Consider the following 18268-nt stretch of genomic DNA (forward strand, 5'->3'; position numbering starts at 1 on the left):
AATTCTTGGAAGCGGGTACGAGTCCTTTTCAGTTATACTGTTTAAGAGCCCTGATGTTCACACAGCAACATTGGGTCCCATCCTTCTTCTGGACTAACACAACGAGAGTTGACCAGGGACTGTCTTGTTTCTCGACTATCCCTTCCTTAATTAGGCCATCCATGACCTTCTCCATCTCTTGTCGCTTTGCCAGAGCTATTCTCCTCGAAAGAATCTTTATTGGATGGTGATTGCCTGTGTTTATTCTGTGCTCTACAAGGTCTGTGCAGCCAAGGTCATGATCTCCTTTCGAAAGACGTCTGCATAATTCGCCAAAAGTTCCCTAACCTGAAGAGCCTGTGATATCGACAAATGGACTATGCTCTTCTTATAGAGGTCAGTTAAATGTTCTGGGAGAAGATGTCCTTTCTTTATGGTTATATTTCTTGCCTTAACATTGACTGGCTCTACCTCCAGGCACACACCCAACAATGCCCCTTCTTTAAGTTTCTGCTCACATTTAGATAAATTAGCAACTATTATGGGTACTATTTGCTGACCTGCCACAAGTGACCTTCCAATCTTCACATCCGCTGGCCTAGATGGGTCTTCCACTGCTTCCACAAGCATTGGGCTTCCTTGGGGATGTTCTTTTATTCTACCCCATATTATCTTCTCTGACATAAGGGGTTTTGTAGTTGACTTAAGTGCTGTGACATGCAAATCAACAGAAGCAGAAACACTTACCGGAATTTGGCCTTTGTTGCTTCCAAACGTCATTTTATCAAAATTAACCACACACTTCCTCGGTACTAAGTAGTCCAACCCTAGTATGCATTGGTCTTCAATGTCAGCCAAGTATACTTTGTGTCTGTCCTTCATGCCAATGAGCTCAATAGTTACCATCACTGGTCCCCACAACCTCGCAGAATGTCCTATCACACCACAGAGCTTCTGTATGGCTTCTGGTACTCCTTTGTGATCTAGCAAGGGTTGATACTCACAAGGGTTTGCTGAGATGCACAGTTCCAACAACCTTTCTGGGTAACAGCTTTTCCTGTCATGGCATCTTCCCTGTTTTGAAGTTGCCAGCATTGAGCTCTCTTGTGCCCAGGTTTGTTACAGTGCCAGCAAAGTCCCTCAAACTTCTCCAAAAGCTGCCCTCTTCTGATCTTGAGTCCCAATGATTGTACCAACCGTGGTACCTTTGTGCTGGACTTAACATAGGATTCGAATTCAAGAGCTCTGGCCATTGCATCCTGTATAGTAGAGGGGTGTGCTTATTTTACTTGTATCTTCAGTTGTGGACTGTCCAAGGCATCTACAGACTGATCCCTCAGCAACAACTTCAGGACATCAGGTGGTGCAGTTGAGTAGGCCTTGTGTGCCATACTTTCCAAATCCTGTGCCAGCACTTGCAGGCTCTCCCCTTTAACACGGACTCTAATCCTAAACCTCACTCTGTAGACTTCGGACTGATTTTGAGTTCCATACCCGAGTTCTAGAGCAGCTACTAGTGCTCTATACTTGTGCCTGTCGTCTGCTGACAACTGTCCTAGTATATCCAGTGGTTGTCCCTTAAGGGTCATTGCCAGGTACACTGCTTTCTGCTCCTCTGTCCATCCATTCATTTCTGCCAGGAGCTCAAATTGTGCTTTTTATGCTTCCCACAGTGCCTTCCCATCGAATTCCTGTGGCTTTCTTCGTACTAGATCATCCCTATTGCTGACACTCTTGTATGGAATCTGACTTCTGGCAGGACTGAAGATGTTTGCATTAGGGTTTAGCTGCGGGATCTGGAAGAGGCTTCCTGTTGTTTGAGGCTGATTAGGTCGATGGCTAATATATCCTCTTGTGTAAAATAGAGTAAATCATACTTTAATGTATTTAATTCACTTTGAAATTTGCTAATGTTTTCCATTTGTACTTCTTGCCACTGCTGTTGACTTTCCTGTAACTGCTGGAGACTTTCTTCCTGTTTCCTTTCTTGTTCCAGCTGCCACTGCTGTAATCTCTCTTCTTGTTTCTTTTCTTTTTCCTCCAAAAACTGCTGTAATCTCTCTTCTTGTTTATTTTGCTTTTCGAGCAGCCACTGTTGCTGGTTTTCTTGCAACTGCTGTTGTCTCTTTTTTGTTTATTTTCTTGTTTATTTTCTCATTCTTCTGGTTTCTTTTGTTGTTCATGTATTGCTGCCATCAAATCTGCTAAGCTGTAGTTTGATTTGCCACTTCTCGTTTCCATTTTTTTTTTCTGTCCCACTCTCTGACACCAATTTGTTACGCCTATGTGTTCGTTTGTTAATTTTCTGTAAAAATTCTTTCCGAAGAAACTTTAGTGATACAAGCCTTTTCTTAAATAAAACTAATTTATTCTTTCTCAATACAACTTTGCAATACACTTAATTTCCACAGTCACACTATAACTTAAACAAACACTATAATTCACAACGAACGATTCACGAGCTTGACTCAATTGTCCGTCTCTATCTCTGTCTGCAATTCAATTCCATTGTTGCGTCACTTCTTGGCAGTCTTATATACAAGAATAATGCACATCTAGTAAACACTCGAGGCTTCATGAATGGACATGAATTTTCTAGAAGCTCATGATGTGTTACTAGCATCACATGACTTCCGCTGTCATAACAGTACTTTAAAAAGTTAATATTGTATGAAGCAGTGTGTGAAATTTTTAGTCCTCAGTTGGAAAAAGGATGGGAACCAATGATCTAAACAACATGAAAGTAACTGCTACAAATCCTGAGATGCCAAGGGAACTACATCTTTGTGGGGGGTAAAGGAAAAGAAGGTTATATATGCCATAGCTTCTATGGCACAATGCAAACATACAAACAGATTTGCTGTAAGCCCTATGCCACAGTTCAGCAAAATGGTTAAAAAAAGGTTTTGAGAATTTTAAGTTTCTATATCAACATATCCATGGTTCTCATACATAACTTTTTTGATAAAATCCATGACTTTCCCTGATAACATTATCAAATGTTTATCTTGCAGTATTTCTAAATTTTCCCTTATAGTACAGTTCAAACACTCTCACTTTCATGAGATAAACTTCATTGTACAGTTCAGTATGGTCAGGGTCACACATTTCTGGTCAGCACCACTAAATGCTGCTGTAGTCTAATTTCTACATTGCAAAGTATTTAGATTTTCTGAATGAGCTTACCTTTAAAGTGACAAATACATCAGATGGAAAAATATTTTCATATTATTTTTTCTTTCATGTGATTATAGAATATTTTACATTTTACATTCTGTATTGCACTTTGAGAGTGTTATTCCATATTTCATGTTCTGTGACACAGAAAAAGTAATTTCCTGACCAACAGTCCAATCCCTTCATTTCCCTGACCAGTTTCAATTTTCGTGACTTTTCCTAATTTTCCAGGTTTGTGGGAACCCTGTATAATGGAGACAGCAACATGTACTTGCAACTGAAAATAAGCTTTTGAAGTTTTAGAGATACATGTATACATATATAAATATAAAGATAAAGATACATACCTAATTCCGGAATGCTTCCCTTGGTCATCTGAGTTGCTATCCATCCTAACCTTAAATATGAATTAATAGTTTGAGAAGTATAGAACAGGTCACCAAAAAGAAACTGGCTGTTCTCCTGAATACATTACCTGAAAGACAAGGGGGTATGATACCTAGATTTAATTTTTCCATTATATCACCTTCTAAAAGAAACTATCATATGAAAAGTGGGAAAACTAAATCATATACATCACAGATTAAAGTTGGAGGTTAGTTTTAAAACTAGAATTGACTATATTGCACCCTAATTCATTGCCAATGCATTTGAGATCATTGGTTTAAGACTGTGCAAACAATCTGGATCCAACACAGCAAAAGCAACTCAGTGACTTGTTCGTTGAATATTCCAATGTACTTGTAAACTTAAGAACCTGATAATGGTATTCCAGCAGATAAAAAATGCAAGATTGAAATTGAAACTAGGAAAAGGTACACTCATGCACACAGATGTGGAATTTATCAGTCATATAATAGTTTCTACAGACCCTACAAAGACAGCAGGGGTGAAAGACTACCCTCAATCTGTGAGCAAGTGCAAAGTCCATGGTTTCCTTGGTTTTGCATCATATTACCAATGTTTTGTGGCCAACTTCTTAAAGGTAGCATTGTTTGCTCACACTAAAACTGTGATGCACTTTGGATGAAGCAAGGAAAGGAAACAGGCATCCTAATCCTTAAAGCTTGGTTTAGTGGATGCTCCATGACAAGACAGAGAGTTCTTATTGGTTACTGACAGCAGTGATAATAATTGGAGCAATGTTATCACAATTATACGAAAGAGTAGAACATGTAATCATGAATGCTAGTTGTATGCTCATGGCTCCTGAACAAAGATACTGTATGTCAAAGAACTGCTTACAGTGGTACTCTTCATAAAACACTATTGACACTATATGTGTGATAGGAAGTTCATTGTCCAGGTGAACCATCCTTTCCTAAAATAGTTAATATACTTTAAAATTCCAGAAGGGATAACATCACATTGGAAAACAACATAGCAATGTCAAGACTTACAGTAGGAAATTCCACTAGTGGATGAATACCATGATTAACACATTGAGCGCTCCAAGAAAAGCAACTGAAGGACCTAAATCTAGCAATGGTGCTCCTCACAATGCACCAATGTAAATCTCATCCAGCACAGATAAAGGAACATAGCACAGATGCACTTAACCAGTAGCCCTTGTATGATCAGTTATGAGTTCAGAAAGGTGTGCTGTATACCAACATTATCAATCACCGAGCCATGGTTCTCAGACAATGCTGCAGCTAGTGGTCCCCAGAGCTCTAAGGCAAAACATTCTTCACACATTGCATAACACAAAGACGGGAGAGCAGAAAGGTGTTACCTGTACCTGTGCTAACACTTGGAGGCAATTCTACTGGCCACATTCATGTGAAGATGTTCCATGTGCAGTGAGGGAGTTGTGTTAGTAAACTGTAGTAATAGCATGAATATTGATTTAAAATAACTTAAAAAACAGTGCAATTTTTATGTCTGATAAATCCTTTTGTATACAAAAAAACATGTGTATCACACATAAAATATATATGTTTGAAATTATAAGATACACATGAAGTATGCAGACATACCATGTTTTTCTACCTCCTTATTTTAATATGGGAATTTGTCAAAATGTTTTGTTTATTCTAGGTATGTGCAGTTTTTACATAAAATATCATTAAGTTCATTTCATTCTTGCTACCTTTGTTCTTTGTCATCCTTCAGACACAGCACCTGTCCTGCCTATGTGGGGTATAGTTGCAAAGCTGCATCTTTTTGCATGAAGGTTGACAGCAGTGTCTGCCAATGGTAGATGAGGAGATGTCTTGAGGTTACAACCTCTCTTATATCTGTGTGTAGCACTAGTTGATTTGTGTTGTATTAAAAAACATTGTTCCACTGTGTAATACACTTTGGTTCCTCTACAGTCTATTTATTTCTTAGCACAGAATCAGTTAATTTTAGCAGATCTCAATATTACTTTGCACTATATATTGCTGAACCCACACCCCCATTATACAGGGGACTTACTCTTTCAGAAAACTGATTGAACTGAAAATATCATACATACAATCTTTGGCATTATGCACTTATACAAAGTTATGCATATATTATTTTGTCAAAAGGAAAAGTTTCATCTAATAAAAAAGTTATAAATCAAGGCTTGTTGTTAATGACAGGCCATTCCAAACAGCATTGAATGAAATTTGTCACACCACACTCCACATATAATATAAAATGCTGTCTCCTTAATCATTTATCAACTTATGAGAACAGATCATGTTGTGTGCAAACACTGTGAATAAATATGCTTCACAATTGTTTGAGTAATGCTACAGTAGGAAAGAATAGATACTCCATACTGAAATACTCTCTATGTTGTAATCGTATGTGACTGATAGACTCTGGTGCTGAACAATTTACCAGTATCTCTTTCAAATTGTAAGCAAACAAACTAATTTAAATTCTAAATGAGCTATGAATTATCTTCTATGCTTTAATTTACTGGTTAATGAATTTAAAACTAATTTGTTTAAATAATGCTAGGCACTTTCAACATTATGTAATTTTTTTGCTTGAATCTTACAAAATAGCCCACCTATTGAACTTCATGCCTGTTGTAAAATACATTGTTTTTACTTTGCTTTGTTTTTAACCCATTGTTTAGCATCTAGTTATTTAACTTGTGCATGTGTTTTTATAACTTACCTATCAAATATTCATAAGGCCTGGTGAAGAGCAGTCACTCAAAGCAGTGCTAAAATAAATCTATGCTTTATTTAATTCAACACTGTTTTTAAAAATTGCATTGCGAATGCCTACATCATAAACCAAATGGAATTTTATATTTACAGCTTTTCATTTCAATGCTGTATTACTAATTACTCATATCTTAAAATACTAACAAATGATAAACACCCATGATAACATTATGCAAGTTACAAGCAGAAATAAATTTATTTCATATCTGAGTTAATGGTAAAATGTGTTCCAGATTTATTAATCTTTATAAAGTGGTAGGAATGTTACCAATATACAATTATGATCCACTACAATACTTGCATTCTTATCAGTTTTCTTTAACGATTGAATTACATCAGTAAAAACATTACTAATTTTTGTACTTTACATATATAAATGACATAACTGCATTTATTTCTATATATTGTTTTATTTGCAAATTAAAACAAAAAACAGGAAAAAAATTGAAAACTAGAATAAAAGAGTCTTGAGATAATTTTTACTCATTTTATAAATGGGCTAATAAAAAAGTGTATTCCTTCCAGAGTATTGATTCAACAAAAAGACCTATTCCAAAGAGAATAAATTAATAGAAAAAGCAAGAGGTTGGAAGTTACTTAATGGTGTATAAAAGCAATCTTCAAATTAAGGAAAAAGATAAAGAATGCTGTTTTGAAATAAATTTAAAAACTCAAGAACATAAAACTCCTGGTATTGAGGAAATGAATCCTAAAATTTTATAGAAATTGAATAAGAAGATGGCTGGTCCTTTAATAGGTTATTTTTTAACTACTCAACAATGGAAATATTTTTGCCTGAAAAAAAAAAAGGAAGAAACTAATCAATTTAACTTCTGTTATTTTGATAAGATGTTGGAATCTATTTTTAAGAGATCATTTGGAAGATTACCTTGAATACTGAAAATTAATAAATAGTCTTTAGCATGATTTCAGGATATTTGTTTATAGTCTCATCAATTTTCTAGCTTGAGTTTGGTTTTTGTGGATGTTGTTTATTTGAAATTTCTGAAACTTTTGATAAAAGACTACAAACAAAACGTTTATTGTACAGTTGAAATGATTTTGTCTGTTTATTTTTAGTACAAAGCTATACAATGGGTTATCTAAGATCTGCCAACCAGAAGTATAAAAAAACCAGATTTTTAGAATTATATGACCTCAGACTTACCACTGAGCCACTGAAGGGGCAGATGAAATAGAATTGGTGAAAAAATTAAGAAAATACTTGAAAAGTAACTCAATGAAACTGCAGGAAGCAGAAGGTAGTAATATATGAGCAGTTTTTAAACTGGATAAATGTAATTCTTGGGTCTATTTTGGACCTCTTTTGTGGATTATTTCATAAACAAAGAAAATTAAAACAACATGGGCTACAAAATATTTAAATTGCCTAATGACATAAAGTAAATAGAAAAGCTGATGCAGAGGATAAAATTTCATTTCTGAAGAGTTTTGGATTACATAGTAAATGGTCAAGTGCTAAAGCAATGTGTTTCAATACTCAGAAGTGAAGAGTTATCTATGCAAGATACAAAAGCTTAAATATGGCTAACATAACAGCAAGATATATATTGATGATGTGGAGAAGAGGAAAAATCTGTATGTGTTTTTTCAGAAAATAACAATTTCAAGTAGGTTTCTTATCTTTAATTATTAAGGATAGCCAGGTATTGTGACCTATCAATAAAATCTTTCAATTTATTGGTAAGAAGATAACTGACACATTGTATTTGACTTTTGTTAGGTCTCTGTAGGAGTACTGTTTCAGTATTGGTCTTATTATAAGTAAGATACAATCAAAAACACCTTAAATGTGAAAAAAAGGTGCAGCCAAGAAGGATTCAGGATGCAATTTAATGGAATGAAATCAAAATTGGTGGCTAAACTGGTAGCTACACTTATAGCATTGATAAAAATTTTACAGCAAATATTCAATTATTAGTTAGCAAGGCCACATTTTTTGTTCAACTTTGGGCATGATGGTGGGTAAAATAAAACATGTGGCTTAAGGTGTTTTGATTAGAAAAGAGACAGTCCTCAGAAAAGACTCATGCAGAAAATGAAAAAAACATTTGAGCCCTGGTATCAGAAGCCTCATGGCATGAAAACAAAGAAGTAGGCTGAGCCTGTCCCCATATGAAATAAGAGAGACCCCAAATGAATGAAATACAATGTAAAGTGGAGACTGAAATGGAGAGCTGAACCTACCACTCCAAACAAGATGCCTCTCAAAAAAGACAGGACACAATAGAGGAAGCTACATTGGAAGGAGCAAGTAGAGACCAAAAATATATATAGTAGTGGGATAACAGACCTCAAGACTGTAATGTTCAAGTAAAAATCCATCAGACCTAATGAAAAAAGATGATGCTTTTGCCAACTCAAAGGGAAGAACTAAAAATGAAATGTTTGATCACTGCAGACGAAACAACAAAAGCAAAAGGCAGGCACACAAATTTGGATGTGGAGAAAGTGTCTGAGACCCTGAATCATGTTGTCTACTGGGGAGAGTGTACACAGTAGAAAGAGAAACTTGTGCATTGGAAACTGAGGAAAGACAAAAGTCGAGTCAAAGTGGAAGAGCTTGACATATGGCCAACAACCTCCCATCTTCATAGGAATGACAAAAAATTGGAGTAAAACCCCAGACTGAGGTTTAGGAATTGTCCACATGGTACATAAAGCAGGTGAGGGAAAAGTAAAAAAACAAGAAAAACCCCCGAGGAACTCAATAGTCTGTAGCAAAGGGAGTTTACCAGTAGATAAAATGGGAGAGCAGAGCTTTCACGGGACCAGAGGTGAAAGATGGCTCCAAAAACAAATCACTACCAAGACTTCTGATGACTAGACCTCAAAGAGGGAGACCTTGGATAGTAACAAGATGATAATAAACAAAAGAGGAGGACCCCACAAGGCTGAAGATGATGAAAAACTTGGTGGGTACCCCTGATCCCAACGACAAGAAACAAAAATGAGTAGAAATGACTGCTGAAGAGCTGCATCAACTCAAGATGCTAACCTATAAGAAATACCAAAAAAAACACAATCACAAAGAAAAGGTGCACAACACTAGGACCTGGAGAGAAGATTTAGGGAAACAAAAATCAGAAAGTAAGACCACCTGACAAAGTACATCTCACAAATAAGGACAGGAAGGTAACTGAGACAAAATGAAAAAAAAGGCAAAGGCACGGTTGAAAACAGGTATGTAAGAGTTTACCATGTAAATCTGATAGGGTCGTGATGGAAAGGGTCCAAGTGTAGATGAAACATGAGAATGAATAATGAAGTTGATAAGGAGATGAAGGTGAGTAGATGAAGAAGAAAAAAAAAGGGGGAACCCTAAAATGAAAGAAAAGATTCAAGTGAAGGAAACTTATGCAACAAGGAAGCCCGTGATTCAGCAAAAAAGTACTAGAGAAAGAGAAAACAAATAATACATATCAGTGGAATCCAAGCAGTGAAGGACAAAAGTAGGGCTACCTTATCCATGTTGGAAAAAAAAAACAAGATACAAAAGCAAGTGTGCAAACAACACTGGTGAAACACAAGATGGGTCAGGCTAAGCTGAATCAATAGAAGCATGAGGTCGAGCATCCTGGATTAGAGAACAGAGTAGAACCATCCAGGTGGTATACAACAATGTTAATATCACTGATCAGTTGCCATCATTGGACTCCTGTGAAGGAGTGTTAAAAATCTTGGGAAATGTATAAGTGTGGGAACATAAATGCATAATTCTGTTAATCCACACAACTGATGTTGAGGCAGTACATTTTTGCAAAATACTTAAAAGACAGATGTTGTTATTATTCTTATTAATCAAACAGAAAATAGGCCAAGTATAGTGGTGGTGCATAGGCATAATGACATCTTTGAAGACTACTGGACAAAACTTGTACATTGAATTAAGCAATGGGAACAGAAAATACGACATGTCCCAAAAATATACAAAGTTAATTAAAAATCAAGTTGAAGATAAATCAAATGGAATATATAACTGATAAATTTAAAATTTAGTATTGTTCTGTCATTTAATACAGAAAAGAAAGGAAAAGAAAACTTCATTGAATATTAATGAAAGGTTAAAATAGGAAGTGCAAAAATTCTGGTAATTCTTATAAAAAAACATGACTGAAGGCAAGCAGTGCTGAAGAAAGAATGAAACTGTGTTTACGTGCCAGTGCTCATGAGAATTACTGCACATGAAGGATGTGTTGAGAGAGCTATCATCATAGGCTGGCAAAATACACATTGAAATATGTAGGGGTAGGTGCTCTATTCAAACCATGTTGCGTGTGCAGAAAATTACATAGCAGTGCATGCAAGGTAATAGCTATTTATGGTACAGAAAGATGAGAAATTTTTTAATGAAAATATTACATCATAACCAAATAAAATACTGGATACACCAAGTTTACATTTGTAATGACACTGAAGCTACTTGGACAGCGAACTGCTTGATGTAATATTGCATTTGGCATGGGCTCAATAACTTTGTTATATGGCACCAATGCCTATATTTCATCCACAGTTAGCCATGGAACACCATTTGTGTATACAGGGGTACTGTAACTTCCTCTCCCACATATACTCATGCAGTACACTATTCCTGGATCCAGTGAACTTGTTTGGACTTGCTCCAATAACATAAAATCAGAATCAGAGAGAGCCATAATCATTTTCACATATTTTGAGAATCTGAACACTATCACACTACCTGTATCAAAAGTAATTTTATGAAGAAGGCCAGACCATACCTCTTTTAGCATGCCATACCAAATGTTGTATCCATCCTGCAGAGATTTAATATACATACAAAATTTTCTTTTGCTAGCCTAGACAATCAACACGAAACCAATGAAATTACTTTGAAACACTACAGAATGCTACATGAAGAACAGCAAAAACAGATTCTTAAATCAAACTTTGCATGGAGCTGAACTGCATGACAATCAGTGGTCTATTCCACAACCTGTTTACTATCCTTTTCATTATATATGTACTACTCTTTGGTGGCAAGTCTTATTGTTAAGGGTCCAGGCTGTGATTAACATCAAAAGCGGGTCCACCATTCATTAAAATGGAACTCAGCATATTAGCACAACAACAAAACTTACTTTCTACTGAGTAGAGTTGAACATGATGCCCAAAATGTCAGCATGATTGAGAGGGCTATACAGGTGTGATGTGTTCTATACATACTTTGGCATACGTTTATGGTACAGATGACTACCAGTTACTCACCTAATGATTGGCTAGGATCTACAATGAAAGAACACACTATGATGGTCCACTCAAGATAGGAATGAATTGATACTGAGTGATGACACCAAGCTTACTTTAGCAGTGAATCCATCCAAAAAGATGGAATTACCAAGTGGAAAGACTAGCTATAATTTAAGCCAACTAATCCTCAAATATTCAAAGGGTGAGGACAAAGCGATCTTGGTTTGTTTCAAACAACAACAAAGACCACCCAGTACTTCCCCTGAATCTGGATTAGCTGGTACTGAATGCTGTTGAGTAATCATCTTACATACAACTCAGTGAGTGGAAGACATCTGTGACAGAACTGTAGCAGCTATTTGAACAATATAAAAACCTGACTGCCTACTCAGATGATGTATATCAATTGTATTAGAAAATATTTTATCATATACTGTCAGAATACAAACAGAACATCCTAGTCAGTAAATCACAGAGGGGGTACCAAAAAAAAAGCCTAAACATCATCACATAGAAATCTAGCTTTATTGATAGAAACAGTGTCACAAGACACTTGGAATGATATTAAGACAAAACTGCTACTCAAAGGAAGAAGTCAATTATAGAGACAGTAATCCAGAAAAAAATAATTTTTGAAAGTTCTCCATAGACTGGATGCATCACCTCATTCATGCCAGAAAAACAAGAAAGAATACTGATTATGAGAAGGATAAGTGTGCAGTCTAACTACTGAGTAGAATTAATAAGCTAGAATCATCAGTCACAAAAAAGAAGTATGAGGAAAGAAGCAATCTGCTTTGATTATCATAGTGACCAAGAGGGGAACAATAGCTGTTAAGTCTGTAATTCATGGACATGCTGGTTTCATGATTGCCCTCAGAGTGTAAAATTTGGAATAAATTAAGGATGTCATCATATTGGCAAGCACAAATGAATGAAATGAAGGAGAGTGAGTAAAAGTTAAGAAGAATGTGTTAAAATTCCTATTTCTATTTTACTTGTGATTATTGGTCTTATGAAAAATTATGGTTATAAAGACATAGTATATTGGGGTAGACGTGGCCAGGGATATCATGAACTGTCATATTATAGCATGTTAGATAAAATTAGTAAATTTGAACTTTCTGCTATATTTCAAACCACATAGGTTAGCATAGTTCATTATGAAAGCTGACAACAGAATATTTTCCCATTATTATAAGTATAACTTACATAAAAGAGGACCTGTTCATTTTTAAGGGCATCTATGACAACATACTAATGTCACATATACATTTAATCATGAGAAACAAACAGTTTCAGTTCACAGCTCTGCTAATTCTGTGATGAATATGTCACATATCACAGTTATTTCAGACAGTATACAGATCTGTAGTATAATGTCTAGATAATCAGTAAGGTAACTAAACAGCTAATATTATTTACACAGGTGATCATGTAGCTTTCTTTGTTTTATTTTGTTAGTTGTATTAGAGTAGAAGCCAATGAAAAGCAATTGCAGAATCTACAGTAAGAGTCAATGGAGTTCATACAAGCAATATAATTCTTAGATTACATTACAATAAAATTACTTAAATCTAATAAAATGAGATGATAATCACTGTACAACAAAGGCCTGAACTCAATATTCCAGCACTCAAATGCAGCTTCTGTAGCTGATAGCCATTTATAAACTGCCCAATCATGTCAAATGAGTGACAGTAGTGTTGTGTGATAACTCACAATATTATATGCTAGCCTATATTTGTGCATATCATATTTTAGAAACTATTTAGTGAAATAGCACACCTCCTCTAAGTATCTTTATATTAAAAGAATACTTACTATTAACTTGGAATTGTCAAATAGTATCTTGGGTGTAGATGTGCAGTAGACAGTGGTGGGATTACTGATGGACAGTTGCCCCCTCCCCCTACTTCAAAAAAACATTTTAACTTTGAGTAGTAAGAAATAAAAATATTGTGACATTGTGTCTAAAACTGTCAAGAAACCAGTCTGATATTTTTTGTACATTCTAAAGTAAAACATGTAACAATCAAAATTACAAAATCTGTCATTATTTATTTAAATTTTGCTATATTTATTTTTTGCCCTCTCACTTACACACTCATTTTGTCCCAAATCCTGCCAATGACAGTAGAGATGGAAATAATATATCGCTGACTTTCAGAAGAATGAAAATCCAATGTAAAGAACAGGAAGAGCCAAAGCTCTGGTAAACTAGAATATGTGAAGCCATAGTGATTCCAATAACATTCAAATACTAGCACCAGGTATAATGAGAGTACAATCTGATCAGACAATGCCTTGAGTTACAGTTGTTGTGTAAACAGGAAAGTTTGGAGTGGGAATTGTAGGAAAGCAGACTGCTAGAATGATAGTTCTGGTATCAGCAGAAACAGAGTTCTCATGTTGCATTATGGGTTGGCTTGAAGGTGGCTGCTGTCGCCTGTATAGGTAAAGCTTACAAGAGCTCACTGCTTTGGGTAACACCAAGACTGCAGAAAAATGGTAGATATTGAGCTCAATGTAGAGGAAAAACCACAAAAATAAGCTGCTGGCAAAGTGAAGAGGGTGCATTTTGAGGAAAAGCAGTTTGAGGTTTTGTGTGCATCCAGTAATAATTACCAGGTGAAATCATTTCTAATTTCTTGAATAAATGAGTATTGGCACCTTAGAATGTACTCTGTAACTTAGTTCTTTGGACTAACCTTCTGAATATTGGTAGACAGAATGGGTTGTGACTAATCATTCCAACATATTTTCTGCTATTATAAACTTTCATGTATACAGGTTCACAATGGTGTAGTTCTTCTGCTATATTTGGAATGAATAATGGAATTAAACCAGTGAAAACTAATAGAAAAATGGCTAATATATTTGGACAATAAGCAGGTCTTTGGTAAGGCTGTTAAGGTGGCACTGAACTATTTTAAGGTGGTGGTGAAAAAGACAGAAAAGAGTGAGACCAAAGTTCAGGCCAAAGAAAATACAACCTCAACTTGAGTTTCTTAGACATAATGTTACGTAGAACAAAATGGTTCAACCAATGATAAAGAATAAGGTACAGAGCATTCTATGCATTGAACTGCATTACCAATACTATTTGATGTACCTTTCAATACTGGCAATTCCACTGCCAAGGATAATAAATAAAATATCAAACATAACTGGAAAAAACATGGAGGAATACTTTTTCATGTGCTGAAGTAAGATCTTATACAGACTTCTGTTTCATAACTAGAAATCTCAATTTTGTCAAACCAATTACCATTGACATTTTTAAAACAGAGAATATTAATTACTGCTTTCCAACTGAGAGTGGCATGAAAGAACTTAATCATAATTGTTTGATTCAATGCATATCAACTATCATCTGTTGAAAAATTGAAAATCAAGTTAAAATATGAATCACATTAAAAAAACAATAATATATATTTTTTTCATATATATACTGGAATCATGAATATGGCACACATGTGAGCTACCTTCAATTAATAAGATATGAAATTACCAGTTGGATACAAAATTTACTCATCATCATCTTGGTTAACTTAAAGGGTAGGAGTGTGGTCACATCAGGACTTCAGTATTTCTGTAATATATATGAAACAAAATAGTTCATGTCATAACTGAATTTATGTTAAGTATCATGTTGTAAACCTAGCAAATTCCTATTGCTAATGTAACATAAAATTCAAAACACTCATTGTATTTCAATATCTTAGTCACTGCTTTGAAGTCTTAGTTTGAATTTTATTAAACCTGGCACATGCTCATTCTTCATCATACCATTTTGCCAAAATCAGATACTTATAGTTATACAATAGAATTTAATTTTTTTTTAAATATGAAACATTAACCGATGCATAAGACAAATAATATGAATCAAGGATAAAGTTTAATTTAGTACCTAATGAATTATACCTGCACTGTGGCGTGAAAACATACGATTGAGCGTAATACAATAAAAAAATTTACTGCATATACTAAACGGTGCTTGACATTTGGTGAATCATACTCTTACTCAGTTACGTATTCACAGTATTAATTTCACATTTTCAGTCTGTCAAAATAAAATCTGAAACAAATAAAAAATTAATTAGAAAATAAGCAATCAAGAAAATCAAATATGCTTACCTAAGTATTTATATATATGTGTGTGTGTGTGTATTGGTGGGTGTTTATATAAGTATACTTAATCAAAGCAAAACTTCCAGTATTTTCATTATTCAACCATATGTCAATATTTTCGGGTGTATTTAACATTTAGCATGTTTTGCTGCAGAGCCTCAACATTACATTAAAACCCGGGTAGCTAGGACAACTGTAAACACGCGTGCGTCATTCCTCATATTAACTATGAAGGTGACCAGTAGGGTACTGAAACATGAAACTAACATCATATGGATTTTGTCTTTATTTCTTTTGATAAAAGAATTTGTTTGTTTGTTATTAAGCACAGAGCAACACAATAGGCTATCCGAATTTTAGCGTTCAAAGCACTGAGACTTACCGCTCCTCCATGGGGAGTTGATAAAAGAAAATCAGAAAGTAGAGAACCTTAAAACAATACAATCCTATTATAATATATTTTGCAAATACTTTATAGTACACTATTTTAAATGTCTCTAGCAATATAAGTTTCTTTTTCTCAACTAATTCTATCACTTTTTATTTCCGAAAAAACTCATCCAATTTTATCTTTTTGTTATGTATTAGCTAGTCATACTTTCTTAATTGCTTTTTGCTATAAGTGTATTTCTGCACCATAAACATTGATTGGTTACTTATGTGATTGTTTGTTGCAAATTTAGAGTTTAAACGTACTGTCTATCATATTCAAATTTTGGTTATAAGGTACTCTCAAGTGCACTGATTTTTAGACCGCAGGTCACCCCTAACCCCTTTCCTCTAGTGTGAATTTTCTGAACCTTTTACTTTGATAGCCCAATATAAGAAATATACTTTTCTGACAGAATACAATTACAGCGAAAGTACTAAAAAACGATGCTATTTACATGTTGTAGGATTAGAGGCGTAGCCAGAGTTTATAAAAAAAAGTAAGTCGCCACTGGTTTTTAGTTCCAAAAGCGTTTGGTTGTTTTCAATTATGCACAAAGCTACACAATGGGCTATCTGTAGTCTGCCCACCACGGGTATCGAAACCCAGTTTCTAGAGTTCTAAGTCCGCAGACATACCGCTGTGCCACTGGGGGCCATTAAGGATAGAGAAATATTTTAGTTTTTAGTAAGATTGTGATTTTGTTTTGTATATTACTTACTTATTTTTTGTTTTGTTTAGAACTGAGGTCACAGTAATGCTGCTTGATATATTTATGTAGCACCTAACTGTTGGTTAGTTTGTTTGATTTAGTTTTAGTTAAAAGAAAATTAATAAGTAATTTTATGACATGTAGGAGTTGTTGAATAAATTATTTCGTGTAATGATAATTACCAAATTGTTGCATATAAAATGCAAACGTTTGAAAGAATTTCAAATGGCAAATTTGATTACTTAAACAAAAATATTGCTTTATTTCATTTTGAGTACATGGTGAATAATCATCCGTGCTTATACCACAAATATCTGTTAAAAGACAAAACCTCTGCAAGCTGAACTGTGCAGATATCGTTTTAAAATGGCGCTACAACAGTAAAATATGAGATTCAATTTTAAGACATCGGGTATCATAGACGTAATTACAGAGTCATCATTCTCAACTGTATTTAACAAGCCTTATGTAGAATCTATAACTTCGTCTGCAATGTATTAACTCCAGCTCCAAGGTGAAAAAATGACAGCATAAATTTATAAAAGTATGACAGCGGAAGTCACGTGACTCTGCTGGTGCGTTTGGTGCTGGTAGCGTGCGTGAAATTTCTCGAATGGTCATGAATGATCGGGGAAGCCTGAGTGTATTCGAGACGCCCCCTTCGTTGGTACATAAGCCTGGCAGAAAAGTCAGCGATAAATAGATAATTAAAGAAGCGAACAGTAGTTACGGTAAGTAAAGTGTGTGTTTTGCACTCGTAGAGAGCAAAGTTATCGAGATTGTGAATCACTGTGATTTATAGCGTGTATTATAAAAGTTGTGAAGTTGAAAGTGACGAGAAACGTACCGACTGTGGAATTACTGTGTACTAAAAGTTAGTATCGAGAAAGAATAAACTGGTTTAATCAAGGAAGGACTTGTATCACTGAAGTTTCTCAGAAATAATTTCTACCGGAAATTAACAAATAAGTAGATAAGTAACAGTACTTTTTAGCTTGTACCTAAGCGAAGCTATAGTAAAGCATGTATCAGTGTATGTTTGTTACAAGCATACTTGCATTATTCGTTTTAAGAGAAAGTGACACAAATAATTCTTCCATAGAGCATACTATTATGGAAACTTTTGCTTTTCAAAACATTCAAATATGATGTGTTTCTCATAAAAAATATTTCGCAATTCTGTGTTTATTGAATTCAAGAGAATAATGATGTTGTGACTGAGAAAACATTCGTGGTTAAAACCTGTTTTTTCATGGTTCAACAATATAGTTTATAAGGTGGTGAAAAACTTCGAACTTATATGTGTTGACATAGTTGTAGACTTTTCCCGGATTTAATCATGGATAAATAAGCACATGCTTAATTGGGATTTGCCTTAGTTTTAAGAAATTTTACTCATAGCTCTTACAGAGGATCATAAGTAGGCAACTCAACAATAAATGATTCATGCCAATG

The 18268-nt window shown here is 34.8% G+C and overlaps 1 protein-coding gene across 5 annotated transcripts in view; it reads right to left on the reverse strand.

The window, feature by feature from the left end:
• LOC106464747 (arrestin red cell-like) overlaps positions 1-15887 on the reverse strand; it is a 54215-nt gene extending 38328 nt beyond the window's left edge. For 3 of the 5 annotated variants that reach the window (XR_002611918.1, XM_022393048.1, XM_022393026.1), the window contains exons 1-3: positions 15678-15887; positions 15052-15132; positions 3504-3631 (exon numbers count right to left, since the gene is read on the reverse strand). Coding sequence is in view for 4 of the 5 variants with exons in the window: in XM_022393048.1 (XP_022248756.1) it covers positions 3504-3547 (44 nt within the window). In the remaining variant the exon portion in view is untranslated. Of the gene's footprint in view, positions 1-3503; positions 3632-15025; positions 15133-15677 lie in introns of all 5 variants that reach the window. The other 2 variants (XM_022393033.1, XM_013924907.2) reach the window with 2 other exon arrangements.
• Positions 15888-18268: the final 2381 nt, after the last annotated feature.

This window comes from Limulus polyphemus, unplaced genomic scaffold (genome assembly GCF_000517525.1).
Source record: "Limulus polyphemus unplaced genomic scaffold, Limulus_polyphemus-2.1.2 Scaffold63, whole genome shotgun sequence".
NCBI lineage: Eukaryota > Metazoa > Arthropoda > Merostomata > Xiphosura > Limulidae > Limulus > Limulus polyphemus.